This window comes from Camelus ferus, chromosome 2 (genome assembly GCF_009834535.1).
Source record: "Camelus ferus isolate YT-003-E chromosome 2, BCGSAC_Cfer_1.0, whole genome shotgun sequence".
NCBI classification, from domain to species: Eukaryota; Metazoa; Chordata; class Mammalia; order Artiodactyla; family Camelidae; genus Camelus; species Camelus ferus.
In genome coordinates, this window is record NC_045697.1 from 2,069,376 (window position 1) to 2,087,411 (window position 18,036).

The window sequence follows — 18,036 nt, forward strand, 5'->3', positions numbered from 1 at the left end:
GCATTGGTTTGGTCTTCAGACACCAGCTGAATGTCTAGGGATTCTTTAGTTTCCTAAAATGCTTATAAAATTATGTGCCAGCAGGAGCCTGCTGAAAACCAGTCTTTATCTCACTAATGATTCCCCCACCCTCTCGTGCTTTCCCGTTGCCCTGGGACGTGGACTTCGAGGCTAGGGTTGCTCTCTGGGACACACAGTTGGAAGCAGCACAGCAAGTGCTTGGGGATCCCAGGATGATTCTTTTTTTTCAAGTTTGTGTTTTCTGTTGTGGTGACCTTGACCTGGACGATCTGGAGGCCCCGATTCCTCCAGGCCATGCGTCAGGCAGAACTCAAGTCTCCTCCCAAGAAGGTAATGACATCTTTTTCTTTGTGTTTAGGGCTCAAAGTTTGGGCGGGGCCTTGGGCTGGCCCTGCCACCTCAGCGCGCCTCTGCTCGGAGATCTTTCGGGAGGGCCAGGAGGCTGAGCATCACCCGCTCCCTTGATGATCTCGAGGTAACTTCTTTTTAGTTTTGCTTCTTTTATTCTTCTGGTTTTTAAAAATGAAAAGCAATCTTGCAGACACAGCTGAATCTGCTTTGAACCCCACCCTGATCCTACTCCCCCCTCCCTCTTGTGACCTCAGTCTTCAAGTGGGGCTTCTGCTCACCCCTGGCCCTTCCCCCACCCCGTGTCCCCAACCCTTTTCCTCCACTCCACTGTCTGCACGGCATTGTGCTATGTCCCCTATTCTTTTACGAGCCAGACGCTCTCATAGACACTTTGGGATGTGAACTAGTTTAACCTTCACAGGAACTCTCTAGGGGGCCTGTCATTCGCTGTGACTGAACTAAACTTGGGTCTGTTGGCCCAGCACACAGGAAAGCCATCTCCTGACACCAGGCTGTGGTGAAGGAAAGTGCAGCCTTTATTGCAGGGCATCCAGCAAGGAGAACGGGCAGCTCATGCTCAAAAGACCCCAACTCCCCAAAGGCCTTCAGGGAAGGGCTTTGAAAGGCAGTGTGAGGGAGGGGGTCCCAGGGTGTGTGATGAGCTCATGCACAGTTCTCTGGCTGGTTGGTGGGGAGGTAACAGGGTGATGTGTCGGGAACCTCGATTGCCAGCCTTCTGGTTCCAACCAGTCTGGGCTCTGTGTGCTGGTGATCAGCGTGCAGTTAGCTTCTTCCACCAGGTGAGGGCTTCAGTTTCTGCAGAACAAAGATATGAATCAGGGTGTTATCTACAGACTTTGAGGAGGAGCTGAAGGTCCTTGACTCTGTTTTATGGCTAAACTATTTCTATTTGTCTTGCTTGACTGTTTCCTCTGTTTCTGCATTTTCTCACTTGTCTGGTTAAATTTGCTCTTGGGTAAGGCCTAGGAGGCTAAAGCTTTTCAAGAGGAAGGGGACACTAGGAGGGTCTGTAAAGGAAGGCCGGGAGGGGTCCTGCTCTGTTTCATACTCCCTTTTAAAGATGTAGTATTGATCCATAGCTACTGAGAGCATCATTTTGTGTGTTCCTTTTCTTTGATCTATAGCCCTTCAAAAGTTAATAGACTTAACTCCTAGAGCAGCTTTAGGTTTGAAGAAAAGTTAAGCAGGAGGCACAGAGAGTTCCCTGGTGCCCTGGTGCGGTGCACTGGTATGTTATCATCAGCCTACGTTCATAGCTTGCGAGACAGGTCCCTCCCTGTACTGCGTATCCTGAAGGGCTTGGACAATGTGTAAGCTCACGCAGCCACCGCTGCCTTGTTACCCAAAGCATTCACACCCTGAAATCCTTTGGGCTTCCCTGTGCACCCTCCCTGCTTGCCCTGAACCCCTGGGATCCACGGTCCTTTCACTGGCTCGTTTTGTATGTTCTAACATTTTACACGGGTGTAATCCTACTGTATGTCTTATTCTGCCATTTTAAAAACGTTGTAGTATATTTTCAAGATTTGCCTTGTAATTTTTTCAAATTGAAGTCTAGTCAGTTATAATGTCAATTTCTGGTGCACAGCGTCGTGCTTCAGTTGTACATACACATACATATGTTCGTTTTCATATTCTTTTTTGTTATAGGTTACTGCAAGATATTGAATATAGCTCCTTGTGCTATACAGAAGAAACTTGTTCTTTAAATCTGTTTTTATATACCTTGTAGTTTTAGTTATTTTACTTGTTATGTGGCATTTCATTATGTCTATGCCACAGTTTTTTATCCACTCTGCTGTTACCGGGCACTCGGTGGAAGGTGGGAACAGCCATCTCTGAGCGGAGCTTCCGTGGACACTGCCACACAGGTGTCCTTGCACCCACCCGGGGCTGTGGGCAGTGATCCAGGAGCAAGGAGGCTGCGACAGGCACGGCCGAGCGCCACTCAGGCTCTGGTCACCAGCAGGACATGGGTCCCTGTGACCTCCTGCTCACCAACGCTTGGTACTGTTAATCTTGAATTTGTCCCTGTTCCAGTAAAATGCCAGCTTGTTTGAATCTGCATTTCACTGACTGTGAGTGAGGTTGAGCATCACATCATGGGTTCTTTGTCTATTCAAGTGTTTTCCTTTTTGAATTAGTAGCCTATACATATCCTTCTCCTAGTTCTAAAATTTTTTATTTAATTTATTTTATTACTTTAAAAATAGATTTTATAGCAATTTTCTTTTTTAATATATTTTGGGTACAGATCCTTGGTCAGAGAAATGTTTTGAAGATCTTCTCTGTGACTAATGTCTATGTTTGTTTAGGACGTTTTTATATATTTTTTTAATTGCAGTAAAATATAATATAAAATTTACCATTTTAAGTGTCCAGTTCAGTGGCAGTAAGTACGTGCACATCATTTGCAACTGTCTGCCATCAGCTCCAGAGCTCTTCCGTCCTCCCCGGCTGAAACTCATGCCCCAGGCCCCTCCCTGGCCTCTGGCTCTCAGCATCTGACTTTCTGTCTCTATGAACTTGACTGGTCTCATCTAATCATACGCTATTTGTCCTTGTGTGTCTGGCTTTTTTCACTGAGCACAGTAACTTCACGGTTCACCCAGGTTGTAGCAGGTGTCAGAATTTTCTTCCTTTTAAAGGCTGAATAATACTCCACTGTGTGGCTGGACCATGTCCTGTTTGCCCGTTTGTCTGTGATGGACTCTGGGGTGGCCCCAACTCTGCCTGATGTGGATGCTGCTGCTTTGAATACAAGTGTACAGACATCTGTCTGAGTTCAGTGATGTTTTAAAAGTTAACTGTGAGATATTTCTTACAGACACAATAACAATTATCTGGAATAAATTGACTGGTTTTTTGCGGGGGAGTGTAAAACAGTATGTTAATTTGTGTTCTGATGCAGAATTGGAATCATTGGCTGTTAGAGCTGGAAGGGCCTCGGATTCACCTCCTTTTCCAGAGGAGAGAAGGGGGACTCATTCGGAGGGTTTTCAGAGAGTCTGGGTGCGGGTTGCAGGGCTGGGCGGGGTGTGTGGACAGGGTGGGTGGCTGGAGTGGGTCCCGGGCAGGGGAAGGAACCCTGCCCATGGGGCCCAGGGCTCTGGGGTCCCTCCGGCAGGGGGTCTCAGCCCCACCTGCGTTCTCCCTTCAGGAGTTTCGCCAGGCGTTGTCTCTGCGTTTTCCTGGGAGAAGGGTCTCTTCAGGGGCCTGAGCCCCGAGAGGTTTAGCGGTGGCTTGGGACCAGCCCCCAGGCCCTGCAGTCACGTTCCCTCTCCTCATGACAAACAGCCAGGGGTCTGCTGTCACTGGCAGGCTAACTGAGGACAGGCTGACACCTCCTGTCTCTCCCTGACCGTCTCCATCTCTTCAGCAGGTGTGAGACATCCCCACTCCTGGTCCTCACAACCGTGCCTGGGCCCCTCCCAGAGGCTCCGGCTTTCACATCTCGCCTTTAACGGTCCTCAGTCATCCTGGGCCTGCTAGTCATAGTCACCCTGCCCAGCTCCACTGCACAAGTCCAGTTTCCAGCCCACTTTCTGGAGTGCTCGAGATACCAGGGTCTTGGGTTGAGCTCCCTGGAGCAGACTCAGACTGGGGCCATCTAAACAGTGGGGTGAGGAGGGCCTGGTAAGGACCCGCGTGTAGCAGGGTGATAAATAGCCAGTGTTTCAGGTCAATCCTAATGAGCTGTGACTGTGTAAAGCAGAACTAACTCTGTTTTGTTTGGTTTAAAAATATGTAAAATTAAATGACACCACAGCAGCGAGTGAGCACGGGGACGGAGGTAAATGGAGTTCGGTGTTTCCGGGTGCTTACCTGGGCGAGGGAGAGGAGGAAGGTGTAATAAAATGTGATTTTTATAAGAGAAGGATGCACAGTGTAATCTCCAGAGCAACCTAAGACAGTAAAATAATGGCTAAATTTTAAATTAATAGAAGGAAAAATGGAATAATAAAAAATGTTGAATTTGAAAGAAGGTGAGAGAGGAGGGAAAGGGGGTCGGAGGGTAGAGATCATGAAGAACCCTGCCATTATGGGGTCAAGGCCAGCTGTGCCAGTGGTCACATCCACGGTAAAGGAATCAGATATTCCAGTGAAAAAGGGAAGGCTGTCAGACGGCATTAAAAATCTGGTCATGCTGCTTACTCGGGGCACAACTAAGATTTAAGGAGACGGAAATGTGAATACAAGAGCAGAGGACACCGCGTGGTACCAGTCGGAGGGGTGGCAACGCAGCTGTGTGTGTCCTCCGAGAGACGAGCCTTTGCCACGGTAAAGGCGGCAGGAAGGTACAGCTCTAATCTGCATCTGTTCAGCGACACAGTCTCAACATGCTACAGCAAAAATGGGCAGAAGTGGGGACAGAAACGGGCCAACCTGTACTCACAGCAGGAGATTCTTAAACTCCCTGCTCAGTAACTGGTGGACCTGACAGGGAAAGCTCGGTCAGAGCTAGGCGATCTGGACCACTTGGCCTGCCGGCCTTCCAGGTGGCGCTGAGCTCGATGACGCGTCCCTCCCACCCTTGGAACTTGGACGGAGGCTGACCACTTGCTGGGCCGTAAGCAGGTCTCAACAAATAAGGACATCTCCCCACCCGGAGCCTGTCCTGACCACAGGCAGGTGTAGCCAGAACCAGCGGCAAAGAGCAGGCGCTGCAGCCCTGGGCCAGCTGCTGGGCGACCCAGAGTCAGAAGAGTCACTTTGGAAGCCAGAACATGCTGAGTGGAATGAGAATTCAGCTAATCCTGTGCGTAGGACCGCCCGTGGCTTTACGATGCATGTGTTAGAAATGAAGGGAAGTGGCGGGGAGGGCACAGCTCAGCAGTAGAGCACGTGCCTAGCACACACGAGGTCCTGGGTTCCATCCCCAGTGCCTCCATCAAAATAAATAAATAAACCTAATAACCTCCGCCAAAACAAACACAAAATAAATAAAAAGAAAACCAAATATATATAATTATTTAAAAAAAAGAAAATACTAAAAAATTAGCTAAAATAAAAAAAGAAATGAAGGATAGTGGAAAGGATAGAAAAATTGCTGTAAAACAGACACAAGGTCAGTAGAAGCTGGACAGCAGTGAAGGGCAGAGCAGGAGTTAGTGAGACAGAGACCTAACAAACAGACCATCGAGGAGTCAGCAAAGAAGGGTGACTTTCCAGCTCCCTGTGTAAGGCCTCCCAAGCCCTGGCTCCAGCACCTGCAGACACGGCAGAGGAAGGCAGGGTTTTGGAGGCTCACCGCTGAGCGTGGGTGGGCGGTCCTGAACCCCAGCAGGTCGCCTGGGTCCCGATGTTCATGTTTGTTCCAAGGACGCAGTAGTTTTTTTAACTTTTGAAAATCAGACAGTGTAAGTTACCACATTAATAAAATAAAAAAAGCATGTGTCCTCGCAGCAGAAGCAGGAAAGGCATTTGGTAAAATTCAGTATCTGTTCTTGGGGGAAGAAAAGCTCAGCAAAACAGGGAGTAAGGGCAGCCTCCTTGGTCTGCTAAGGGCGTAAGGCAGCGTCTTCAGACGTCAGCCTCCCTCTGGGACCGGGAGCGAGGGAAGCTGTCTGCGGTTACCTCTCGTGTGTAAGTGTTCACTGCAGGTCCCAGTCAGCATACTGAGAAGGGAAGACAACGGAAGTTAAAAACTTGCAAAGGAAAATGCAGTGTTATCATTCTCACCGTGGTGTGATTGTAGCATGGAAAATCCAAAAGAATCTATGGATTTATTATTAAAATTAAGGAATAAGTTTAGCCAAGATTGCTGGTTATATGGTCAATATACAAAAATCAGTTGTGGATGCAGTTAGAAAATGACATAGATTCAATATAATTTTAATGAAAATCCCAACAGGTGGTTTTTGGAGCTTAAGGTGATTCCAGAAATTTCCTAGAAATGCGAAGGGCAAAGTGTAGCCAAGATACTCTTGAAGAAGAATAGATAGGAAGACTTTTTTGGTCAGCTGTTGGAATTTATGATCAAGTTAGAGTGATGTAAAATGTAAGAGGTGGCACACGGATAGACAGACAGACGTGGAGTAGCAGAGAGAGCCCAGACAGACGCGGCCACCGCGGACCCTCGGGCTGTGAGCGCCGAGCAGGGATGGTGGTGCTGGAATAAGTGGAGGTCTCCATGGAAAAAGAGAGAAAGAGCTCGACTCTCCCCCCGACTCTCCCCCGTGCCGTGCACGCAGTCATCGCAGATCCGACTGGCGGCACAGAGCCAGTAGAGGGCACAGTAGTCGCACGTCTTCATGGTTGGGGAGGGAGCGACTTTTTAAGCTGAGCACAAAAAGCGCTGACCACAAAGGGCAGGACTGACTCTGACTTGGCGAATGCTCGGAACCTGCTTCACCCCAACGCACGTCCCTGGAGCGCGAGCAGGGCCATCAGCCATGCAATGAGACAAGTGTCGTGTGCACGTGCCAGGAGAAGTGCGCGAGAGTTCAGGACAGACTGACTCGGGTACTGGAAGTCTCTGCGGCTGCCTCGTAACATGGACCGGGGTCCCAGACAGAAGGTAGATGCAGAAGAACATGTCTGCACGGTTCCATTCGTGCCGCCGTGGCTTTTGGTGGTGTGTCCCGTGTAGGACTGTGGAGAGAAGTGGAACGTGGTTACGCTTTTCCTTGTGACCTGGCAGGGGCTATGTGGGCTCCCCTCTGTGATAAACCACTGTATTCCGCTTGTGCTTTTTTCGGAATTTGTGCTACTTTCAATAAAAGTGATGGGCGTGGTCAGTGTCTCCTCCAGCCCCGGGACTGCTGGAGTGGGCAGTGCTGACCACCAGGGTTAGGGCTTCGCTGGTGGGCCTGAGAGGGGAACTGGGCCCAGGGACCAAGGGTGTGTGGGGATGGGAAGGTCCTTGTGGGCTGGGGTCCTCTTTGAAGGGCTCTCGAGACAGGAGGTGGAGGTCAGAGGATGAGATGTTGCTATGGAAACGTCAGAGGTGAGTTTGTGTGTTTTGGTCGTGACGTGGTGGGTAGTGACCCGAGGGGCTGGGTAGGAAGGGTGTCCTCTGCCCTCAGTGTGTCCAGTCAGCCACAGAAAGAGGTCTTAGCACTTGTGAGATGTCTTCAAGGTGCCGAGCCGAGGCCATCTGGGGGACCCAGGTGCAGGGGTCCCGCTGAGCTGAACGGCACAGACCTAAAAGGGAACTCTGCCCCCGAGCCCGGTGTGGAGCCGTGCTGTGCTGGGAGCTGGGCTGATCCTGCAGACTGTTCGCTGGGGTTCCTCCATGAGCTCACTCCTTCAAGGGCTGTGGCCTGTGCTGGTGCCTCCCACCTGAGATGGGCAGGTACAGTTGGCGGGGGCTGGCAGTGCCAGGCCTGGACAGCAGGGGGCGCTGAGGCCTGGAGTTTCTCCTGGTGGGAGAGGGGGCGCGGGACGGGAGAGGGAGCGCAGGGGGGGCTTTGCGGTCCCTCTGATGCTGAGTTTGAGTGTCAGAGGCAGGCAGGGCCCCAGCTAGACCTGAGACTCCGGGTGCAGCCGCCTGTCGACCTGGCTCACTCCTTCCAGCCTCTGGCTCGCCTCTGGGACACTCTGGGCAATTTAGGAATTCACATTATCTGGGATGAAATCTACACTAGTTCAAAACCAGCTCTTTTTACCTATTTCTTAGTTTGCTATTTTGCTATTTCTAGGGGGATCTAACTTAGAAGTTTTTCTTACTTTAGTCTTTCACATGCTAGTTTCCTCTTTAAACTATTCACGCAGGAAATTATCTTAATACTCTTTAAGATTCTGTTAACTCAGGGGCATGCATACACTAGCGCTTAGTGCTGGGAGTGTTTCCTCACTCAGTGACTCTTTATTGAACACCTACTGTGTGCAGATGTGTTTCTGGCTCTGTGGACAGCGGTGGACAAAACTGACATCAACTCCTGCCCAGAGAAGCTGGCCTCCCAGCTGGGATGGATGAGCCACACACGAGGTTGGGGAGGTGGGCGGGGCAGCATCGGGAGCCAGCTCTGGAAAGGGTCCCTCTGCCTGCTGGGCCCAGAATGAATGGTGGGGGCGTGGGGCAGGGTGGGGCAGTTAGGAGGGTGAGGTGGGTGTTGTGGGGTCGGGGCTTGGGCCAGGTGGATGGCGAATGGTCAGACATCTCACCTTGCGTCAGGGGTGGAGAGCTGCACGGGGCGGGGAGAGACTCAAGGGTCCCACCACGGGGGTCACAGCCGAGGCCCTGAGCCCGCTGCAGGAGGTCCCCAGGGGCCCTCCCTAGTCTCTCCTTATACCCACTTGACTTCTTCCCCTGGAAGTCTTGGGCATCCTTGGGTGTGGTCTGACCCTCGCCCCTTGTCCTGCTCAGGCTGGCCTCCTTAGGCAGAAGAGGGAACCGGGAGGGCTGTCAGGAGCTGCCTCTGAGGTCGTCCGCACTTCGTCTCCTGCGCTGTTACTTTGAACCTTTAGTAAAGCGTGTGTGTCTGTCCCTCCCAGCCCAGCCGTGCCCAGGACTGGCGGCAGCCTCAGGAAGTCCTAATGGGTCCAGGACGTTAAGGAGGAGGTGTCGCTCCCCAGGACTGGTGTGGGGCTGGGGACAGAGGCTAGTGAAGAGCCTGGGGAGGCAGGTAATAGTGTAGAGGGGACCCAGGACAAAGGAGGTGCTCTTTGGCTGGCCCCGACACCCCCGCCCACAGGCCATTTCACTGGAACTTTGCCGCTGGCCAGGCCCCTGGCCCAGGACTTAGCTCAAGAGGGTTCTCGCGCTGCCTGGCTGCCCTGTTCCTGCGGGGATGCCCTCTGCACCCCTTCTCTGTCCACCTGGCTGGACCCTCCCTGTCACCCTTGCGGAGCTGCTCTGACCTGGTCTGCTTCCCAGGGCCTCTCAGCACAGTCTTGTGGGTGGGCACGGGCCAAGGGAACGGACACCTCTGGACTCCTGCAGCCCTGGGACTCGCCCTGGGTGCTGTCACCCGGTTTCCAGGGTGCCCACTGAGGCCCCGCTGCTTCCCAGTCACTTGCATTCTTGCTGGAGTCGCTAACAGTGTCACCCATAGAGGGAACCCAGTGGACCTGGGGCTGGGGCTGAGAAGGACTCGGCTGTGAGCTGGCGCGCTCCCGTGGCCTCTCCACTGCTGGCCATCCTGCAGGGCCCAGCTGGGCAGCTCCACACCACATGCCGCCATCAGCCTTGTCTTCTCGTGCCCAAATGGCCAGTTGGCTGGATTTTTTAGGGGCAGTGCTGGGCTTCGTAGGCACAGGTCTGAACCAGGCCCCAACCTGGCCCTGAGTCAACACCCCCATCAGAAAGAAGAGGTTGTGATGGGGAGAGTGGTGGTGCTTGGAATGTCTGGTCACTCACTCCGAGGGCCTGGGGCCTCTCCTTCCCCAGGAAGCCAGCCAGGCTCTGGGCCGCAGAGGGTGCCACCTGGCACAGGGCAGTTTGTGGCCAAATTCTTGTCCTATCCTTTCCCTCTCCTGTCCCTGCAGACAGCAGAGGAGGGGGTAGATTGACAGCAGAAGAGGAGATGGTGAAGCCCAAGGAGACAGAGAGACCCAGAGGCAACAGCTGCGTGTGGACCCTGTTAGGCCTGGGCCGCCTTCCGGTGAAACAGCGTGAAACACAGACAGGATGAACCTATGCTGCTTCTGTGGGGACCCGGTTGTTTCTGCCTGAAGTTAGAATTAAGACAAGGCGGCTCAGCCCCTGGGTGCTGGCTTTTCCCATGGGCCCAGTGGGAGGTTCTGTGCTTGCCCTGTGGGCGTGGCCTGCCCGGCAGCCCCTGTCCGTTCTTGGTCCCCCGTGGTTGTCACCAGGGTCTGACGGGCTCCCCCACTGCCCCCTCCAGACCCTATGAGTCAGTACAGGCCCCTAGGAAGTCAGAGATAATGAGGGCCACAGGGCCACAGGCTCGGCTGCCCACTGCGAAACCACGTGGTCACCTTTCCAGAGCCCTCGAGGCGTGTTCTCTGAACGTGTGTGTGCGTATGCGCACGTGTGAGTGTGCGTGTGCGTGTCGGAAGGTGAAGCTCGGGAGAGGGAGGGAGACCACCGTGTCCAGTTTGTCTGCCCTGGGCCTGGCTGGGTCCCGTGTCTCAGCCTCTGGGCCACCAGCTCACGCCACACAGTGTTTTCACCTCAAGGTGGCTCAGGGTGGGATCAAAGGTGACGTCCGGTGCCCGGAGGGCCTGGCTGTAAGGGCATCCCCGGCTCTGCTCTCCTGAAAGGTGGGGCCCTGCCAAGGAAAGTGCTCTGAGGCCCCTCCAGGCAGGCACCACAGGGCCCCGGGGAGCCCGGGGCCGAGGACAAAGCACTTGGGGCTGGAAGGAACTGGAAGGAGAGGCTTTCTGTGTCCTTGACCCGCTTCCAGGGAAGGGCGCCTGCTGGTGCCCTGCGCCTCTTCCTTAGTCCTGGTTCCTCCGCGCGGCCGCCCCTCGGTCCCCAGGCCAGGCCGCAGGCCCCTCCTCCTGGCTGGCCCATCACAGCCTCCAAGTCTCCAGTGCACCAGGCTGGCGTCCCTGGTGCTCAGTGGTGGTGCAGGGGTGGCCATAGTGGCCTCTGCTCCTTCCTGCCCCTGCTTCCACACGTGCCGTGCAGGGATCTCTGGAGAGAAGCTGCCTGAGGAGGCTTCAGCCGGCGCCGCGTCTGGTCTGTGAGTGCCACCTGAGGCCATTTCTGTAGCAGACCCGGCCGCATGCCCAGGGGCAGAGTCTCTGCGCTGGACACTCTGGAGGGCTGCGTTCATGCTGCCCCGTGGAAAGCCGAGTGAGGTGGGCTCAGCATTCCAGCTGGTGACCCCAAACTGGAGGCCGCCATCCCTGCCCACTGGCCCTGGGGCTGCACCCACAGTCATGGACAAAATACTCCCTGAGGTCTGCTCTGGCCTCACCTTCTAGGAGGGAGGGGAGGTCCTGGAGCGGCTCAGCTGGGACCCCGGGCATCGCTGCTGAGAGATTTGGACAACGAAGCACTTCGGGGTGAGCAGTTTAGCCCGCATCTCCAGAAAGCCTGTGGCTAGCTTTGCAGTGACACCTAGGTTCTGGAAACAGCTTTCGTTTTCTTTCCTTCTTCCTTTCGTAAACCAGGACCCGCCGCGGTTCCTCACTTGCAGGTTGTGTCAGGTGTCAGCGGGCAGACAGGGCAGAGGTGGGACAGAGCTGGGTGCCTTGAGACGGCTCCCAGGGTGCGGCGGGCTCCGGGGCTGGCGCCGTGCACACGCGTGCACACGGGGGCTGAGAGTGGAGCCGTCAGCAGCTGTGATGAAGGCTGCGGACGGCACCCTGCCGCTGAAGGCCGGGTCTTTGCAGCTGCTTGCTGGCTGAGAAATCGCCCCTCCCAGCTGAAGTCTTACTCTTCTGATTTTTAGAGGAAATGCTTTAAAAATGATCTCACAGCGTGGTTTATGTAAACGGCTTTTCTTTTTTTTGTCCGAGACAATTGAGATAGAGTCTGAATCCTTGGCAAACCACAGCTTCCTGCAGTGTCCTGTTGCCATGGGTTACGAAGGGAGAGGACTGGAACTTCATCCGAAATGTCTTTAAACTTTCTGACGTGCACAGGCGCGCGGCGGGGCTAGGTGGTGCATTTCAGAGCTGCGTGCCGGGTGCTGGTCGGACGCTTCTCCAGTCTTAAGATGGATTTGGAAGAGGGGTTGCCAAAGGAAACCCCCGTCTTAAACAGTCAGCAGGTAAGTGACTCCAGATGTCTCTTTTCACTTAAACAGAATTGTTGTAAGGAAACTTGGCATCTTGGTTTCTGCTTTACCTTCAGCCTGTTTAGTGAATGGTAGCTTTTAGGTATAAACTTGGAAAACATTTATCTTATGCCTGCATCCTGGAGCCTGAAGTGAGTCCCGCAGAGGGAGAAGCCGGCTCTGCGGCCACAGATCAGCACCCGGAGCGAGGCTGGTGGCAGCCGGTCCAGTCTAGCCTCTGGGTGAGGGGGAAGCTGCCTGCATCCTCTGTCAGCCTTACAGGAAGCATCAGTGTTTTTCTGGTCCTTACCAGAGTAATTCAAACAGATTTTCAGGATGAGTGAATTAATTTTGTTGACAGATTCAGTTTCAGCTGCATGAATGTATTAAAATGCACCATGTTCTTTAAATGACTACTTTCTAGCATTTTTTACTGTGATGAGATGGCTGTGGCTCACATACATACATGGGGACCACTGGTCATCGTGCCGAGTGATTGATCAATATCTGAGCTTATAAAGGTGAACTTACTAGAAAATGTTTTTTAATTAATTTATTTTTATTTATTTTTAAAATTTTGTTGGGGGGGGTAATTACGTTCATTTATTATTTTTTTAATGGAGGTACTGGGGATTGCATCCAGGACCTCCCCACCAAAGTGTTTTTTTTTAAGGTGTGAGACTGGGGAGGAGGGTACAGCTCAGTGGTAGAGTGCCTGCCTAACACACACAAGGTCCTGGTTTCAATCCCCAGTACCTCCACAAATAAATAAATAAACCTAACTACTTCCCCCCAAAAAAATTTTAAAAAAAATAAAATAAAAGGTGTGAGATTAAATAAAGAATAATTTTTACTTTCCTTTTGTGACTATGTTGTGTTGATGTAAAGGTAAAAATGAATTTAAATTATTAACAGAAATTTGTCACTAATTACTGGGAACCAATCTTAAATTCATCCTGTTCTGAGAGTTGTTCCATCTTAATATGTTCTCCTAATACCTAATTAGAACCTTCTGTGGAGAACTGCAGGCGCAACTACACGCTCAGAAGCGACTGGTTTGGATGCTGGATTTAGGAAAATGACTGCATCGTTCCTCTCACGCAGAAAACAGGAGTAGACCTGCTAGGCGGAAGTAGGTCTGCTGGACAGGGCAAGAACTGCGCCTAGGGAGTGAGCACAGACTTCGTGGAGTAGAAACATCGAGTGTGTATTTTGAAACCCCTTGTGCTAATAAAGCCAGGTGAGAGGGCGGGGCACGGCTTTGCTGTTTACAGGCGTGCTGGCCGTGTGCCTGCCTCTGGCTGTCTCTGTGCAGGGGCACTGGATTGCAGTCCACGTCCTGGTGGACAAGTGACCTTTGGATATGTTGTGTCCTCAGTGGACCAGTTAGCCACTTAGTGTTTTGTGCACACATGTAGGCTGCGTTTTCATGTCCATAGTCTGCAAAAGCAAGTTTTTAAAAATTTTGGTTTTGATTTTGAGTGAAAAAAAGTCACTAAATATCTGCCTTTGTATTTGCCTATATAAATATTTTTGAAATTTTGCAGATTCTCAGCCCAGCAAATAACTTGTTCATGTGAACGTGCTGAAAATAGTTGGTTAGTACGGTTGTGTTTTAAGCAGCAGAGAACGAGCTGCCAAGTCGTGGGGCAGCAGAGTCCTGTGGCTCCGGTGGCTCCACGTGGGCCCGTGGAAGAGGGGCAGAAAGTGCCGTGGCTTCCAGCTCAGTCCCTGCGAGGGGCCGGCCCTGTGGTGGGAGTTCCCATGGGGAAGGGCAGTAGGGCTGGGGGACGGGTGTTGGAAGGCTGCCTCTCCCCCTGCGAGGTCTGTCTGTGCTCATAAGTAGACTGTCTCCCCCTCTGAACCTCAGATTGTTTGTCTTTAAAGTGGAGGTGTCACAAGAAAGCCAGGGCTCAGTCCACAGGATGGATGTGCTCAGGGAAGGCCGTGGCCTGTGAGAGGCTCCCTGCTGCTGGCAGCTCCTTTGGTCTCGGGGTGGAGGATTCGTCAGCCTTTACTGGAGCCGCCTCCCATCTACAAAGCACAGAGGGAGCTGATGGGTGCTGACCCGGAAGGAACGAGGCTCCCACTGGCCAGATGAGCCCCTCAGTTTCCCCGTCTTTTAACAGCGGACCCAGCGCCGCAGACGTAGGTGTGTGCCTCTGTGTAGAGCAGAGCCGCCTGTGGTCCCGAGCTGCCTCACCACGGGCTGTTACAGCCGGCGTGCTGGTGAGACCGCGGTCGAGCAGCCACGAGAAGTCCTCACGGGGAGACAGCTCGGTGAGCCTCCTGACCTCGGACCAGCGCTCAGCACCTCTGCCGTGTCCGACCGGCCTCGCTGGCAGTGGGGGGCGCAGCCTGGGGCTCAGCAGCCAGGCCTCCGGTCTCCGCGGCGGCCCCGGAGGGCTGTGCCCAAGCGCATGGTGTGCGGTCCAGTGGGGCCGTTCCCGCTGGGCAGAGTGCAGGGCCATTGAGGCTAGAGAGCCCATGTCCCCATGGTCACAGGCCAGTTCTACACCCTCCTCTAGGGCCCAGGGCCCCGCACGGACCTCGCCTGACCTGACTATGTGTCCCCGCTCTGCTCTCACTGGGCCAGACCCACAGTCAGGGTCCACCACGCCCAGTGACCCGGGCGGAGGTGGCTGCTCAGGGAGGTTAGTCACCCCCTGGGTCTGGACGTGAGCACAGTATTCTGCTGTGTTGCATGCGTGGGGGCTCGTGTGTCCAGCAGTCTTTGGATGATCTGGAAGCACGTCCAGTGTAACGGGTTTGCGTGGACTCCTCTCCGCCCAGGCGATCAGTCCCCTTTCTGCTGCTAGAGAACCAGCGAGAAGGGTTGCCCGACACCAAGTGGCTTAACTCTTCCTGCACTGGGCTGTTTGTGGGATCTGAAAATAAAAGGTTGCGTTGTAAAAACGGTAAAACAGTCTTTTCTGGGCAGTGCGCTGAGCAGAGGGGCGTTAGGGCAGCGGTGGGCTCTGGTGGGAGGGCTGGCGCGGTCCAGGTGGGGCTGTGCGGTGGGCATCGGCACGGATCCCAGGGAAAAGCCCTGCGGCTCGAGGAGGTCAGCCCTGGTGTCCAAGAGGGAAGGGCTCCGTGTTTGTGGTGGGGAAGTGAGAGCTCAAAGGGGAAGGTGTGGGGTGGGCAGGAGGGGTCGGCCACTGCTTCCTGCTCCACATCACCCACACCGGGACCCCTGGTCCCCTCCTGGCCAGGTCCGCCCAGGGTGGCGTGGGCAGGAGGGGCCATCTGAGCACAGGGCTCAGCTCCAGGAGGGGAGCCTGGGCCGGCAGGGAGCCAGGCATGCCTGTCCGTGGGCTGGTTGCCAAAGGGGCTTTGCCTGCCGTCTCTGAACCTCTCAGGATGAGCTTGACGGCTGTCAGAGTTCCTTCCCCTTGACTGAGTCTCTCTTTCTGGCTCAGATGAGCTGCCTTGTGCTCACTGACCTCTCCCCTGCTCTGGCCTCTCCTGCGCCCACTCCTGGAAGGTCCTGACCGGAGCCAGGCAGCACCATCCCAGTCAGGCCACCTACCTGCCCCGGCTAGACTGGGCTGGGGAGGGGCTTCGGTCAGGCAGGGACCCTTTGTGTTCATCCCTCCGGATCTGCGGCTGCACAAATTCTTTTCTCACTTTTTAACACTCTGATTCTTGTTACCTATCTAAGAAGAAGGCCTCCTAATCTATCTGAGGGAAACTGTCATCAAATTTCTGTTTTCACATCTTCCGCTTTTTTTCCTGAAGAGGTTGGTCACTGTGAACTGGGTTTTCCCTGCATCCTTCTCTTGAAGTTGTGTCCTGTCCCCTCTTCCGCTCCTTCCCCTGCGAGGCTGTATGCAGCCCCTTTCTCCCGGGTCCTCGTCTGACAGGAGTGGAAGCTGGGCCCCTCTCAGCTGTGGTCCTGCGCGTGGGGGCGGGGGTGGGGAGGCTTGTCTCCTGAACCAGCGGCCTCTGACCAGCTCCCCTCCTCTGGGTCCTTCCCAGCTGCCACTCAGAGGCTGCCGTCCCCAACCTGCCTCTGCAGACCTGGAAATTTGTCCCTGTGGACATGCAGGAGGCCCAGGGAGCGCCTGCACCTGCTCCTGCCTGGTCTCCCCAACCCCAGGCTTGGCGCCAGCCTCCAAGCCCCTGAATGCGACCCTCCGAGCCCCTCCAGGTCTGCCTGACAGTGATCCTTCCTTGCCCGCCATCAGCCCTCCTCCCACACCCCTGTCTCCAGCAACAGCCCGAGGGGACTTGGTGCTCAGCAAGACTGGTTGAACAAGTGGAAGCCATCCCAGGATTTGCCCGCACCCTGCTGACCTTCAGGGCACGGCTGCACCCCACGTCCCGCACCCACAACCACCTGAACCCGGGCTCTGCCTGCCTGGGAAGCATATGGCTCCGGCCCAGGCTCGACTCCTCAAGGCAGAGGTTTGAGAGCGTGACTCTATCTCAGCCTTTATGAGAAAACATTTCCTGGGGTGGGGCTTCAGCTTCAGAGGAGCGCGGGGCTGGGGCCCTGGTCTGAGCGAGCTCTGTTTACCCAGAAGGAGCTCCCGGCGCGCCTCCGTCTGAGAACTACGCTCAGTGCCACTTCCTGCACAGACCGTCCCGGGAAGGCCAGTGTTGACGTTAGCTTGACTTGTCCTGTTGGGGTGCTGAGTTGGGAAGGTTCCAGAGCCCTGGACCTCCCGCCCTGTCTCCGCGGTGGGGGCTCTTGTCTTTCTTAAGCTGGGTGGGCCAGTGAGGAGCGGGATTCTCAGTCTGGACTTCAGTGGTAGGGTCGGAGGAGTCTTGCGTAAAGTCGGATGTTTACATTGAACCCCGTGTCAGTGTCGCGCTTGGGCCCCACATCTGTGTTACTTCAGACTTTTAGAAGTGTTTACAGTGAATTATCTTAGGCGTGTCCAAGGGCATGGACAGAAATATTAGCTGCCATTATGGGATCTTGGCTTCTTCTGATTTTATTGAAGTTGAAGAGCTCTTTGGGACACACACACTTTGAAAGGAGACACACAGATTCCCCTCAGTGCCCCATCCCATGCCCTCTCCCTCTGCAGGAGCCTCTGGGGGCTTCGCGGTGGCCGCCCTGCCCTCCGTCCCTGGCCTAGGCCTGTTGTCTCTGGGTGGCACTGAACACACCCGGGGTTCCTTCGTTCTTTTGTCGTCACTGACTTGGGACCACAGAAATTCTCTGCTGTGAACATCACGGTTTGAACCTAGAAATCAGTGCCTTTTCCTTGCCTCCACGTGAGCCTTACGTCCATTTGTCTCTTTGGTTGAAACTGCTGGAAAGAGTGGGGTGGTATGCGTGTGTGTGTGTGTGTGTGTGCGCGTGCACGGTGTTGTGCAGCTGTGGACCCTGTGGGGGATGGGCCGCGGGGCACTGTCCCTTTTCCTCAGGCCGTGCGGTCCAAACAGATATCCTGCTGGGAATAAATCCAAATCACTGTCCACTGAACTCTCCGGCTGGAGAGGCAGACCCGAGGAATGGGGACTGTTCGACCTTAAATAACACATCTAAAGCACTTGGCGCGTTCTCGTGAGACAGACGTGCTTACGCTGAGTTGAACTCTAGTCCTGGAGACGTAGTACAGACCTCTTCAGGGCTGCTCATTATGGTCTATGTTTACATCGTAAGCATAGAAAACGCGCTCTTTCTGGGACCTTTTTTCATGGGCAGCTTGTTTTTTGCAGGTCTGATTTTTGTACGTATAGCATGTCCACATGGGAATTTGGGAAGAACTGACGAAGTCTGAGCTAATGAAAACCCAGTATTCATACAAGTTATACTGGGTTTCAGAACAAACATGAGGAGTGTCAAGTTTTAATTCATAAAAGCCTACAGTGGTCTAAGCAAGAAATTTGGGAGTGCCGACTTGTAGTCACATTGAGCTGCGGTCAGTCCTGCTTGCCTTTTGTGGGGGGTGTGCTTTCGGAATTCTCTATGGGAGTTTCTGAAGTTTTGCCTTTTTGGACTTCCCCCATCAGCCAGGATGTGCTCAAAAAAAAAAAAAAAAGGCAAACT

The 18,036-nt window shown here is 53.9% G+C and overlaps 1 protein-coding gene across 8 annotated transcripts in view; it reads left to right on the forward strand.

Annotated features, from left to right (window-relative positions):
* RGS12 (regulator of G protein signaling 12) overlaps positions 1 to 18,036 on the forward strand; it is a 113,523-nt gene that overhangs the window by 46,340 nt on the left and 49,147 nt on the right. For 6 of the 8 annotated variants that reach the window (XM_032493091.1, XM_032493097.1, XM_032493105.1 and 3 more), the window contains one exon: positions 380 to 496. In XM_032493091.1, coding sequence (XP_032348982.1) covers positions 380 to 496 — 117 coding nt within the window. Of the gene's footprint in view, positions 1 to 379; positions 497 to 11,954; positions 12,024 to 18,036 lie in introns of those variants that run through there. The other 2 variants (XM_032493121.1, XM_032493124.1) reach the window with 1 other exon arrangement.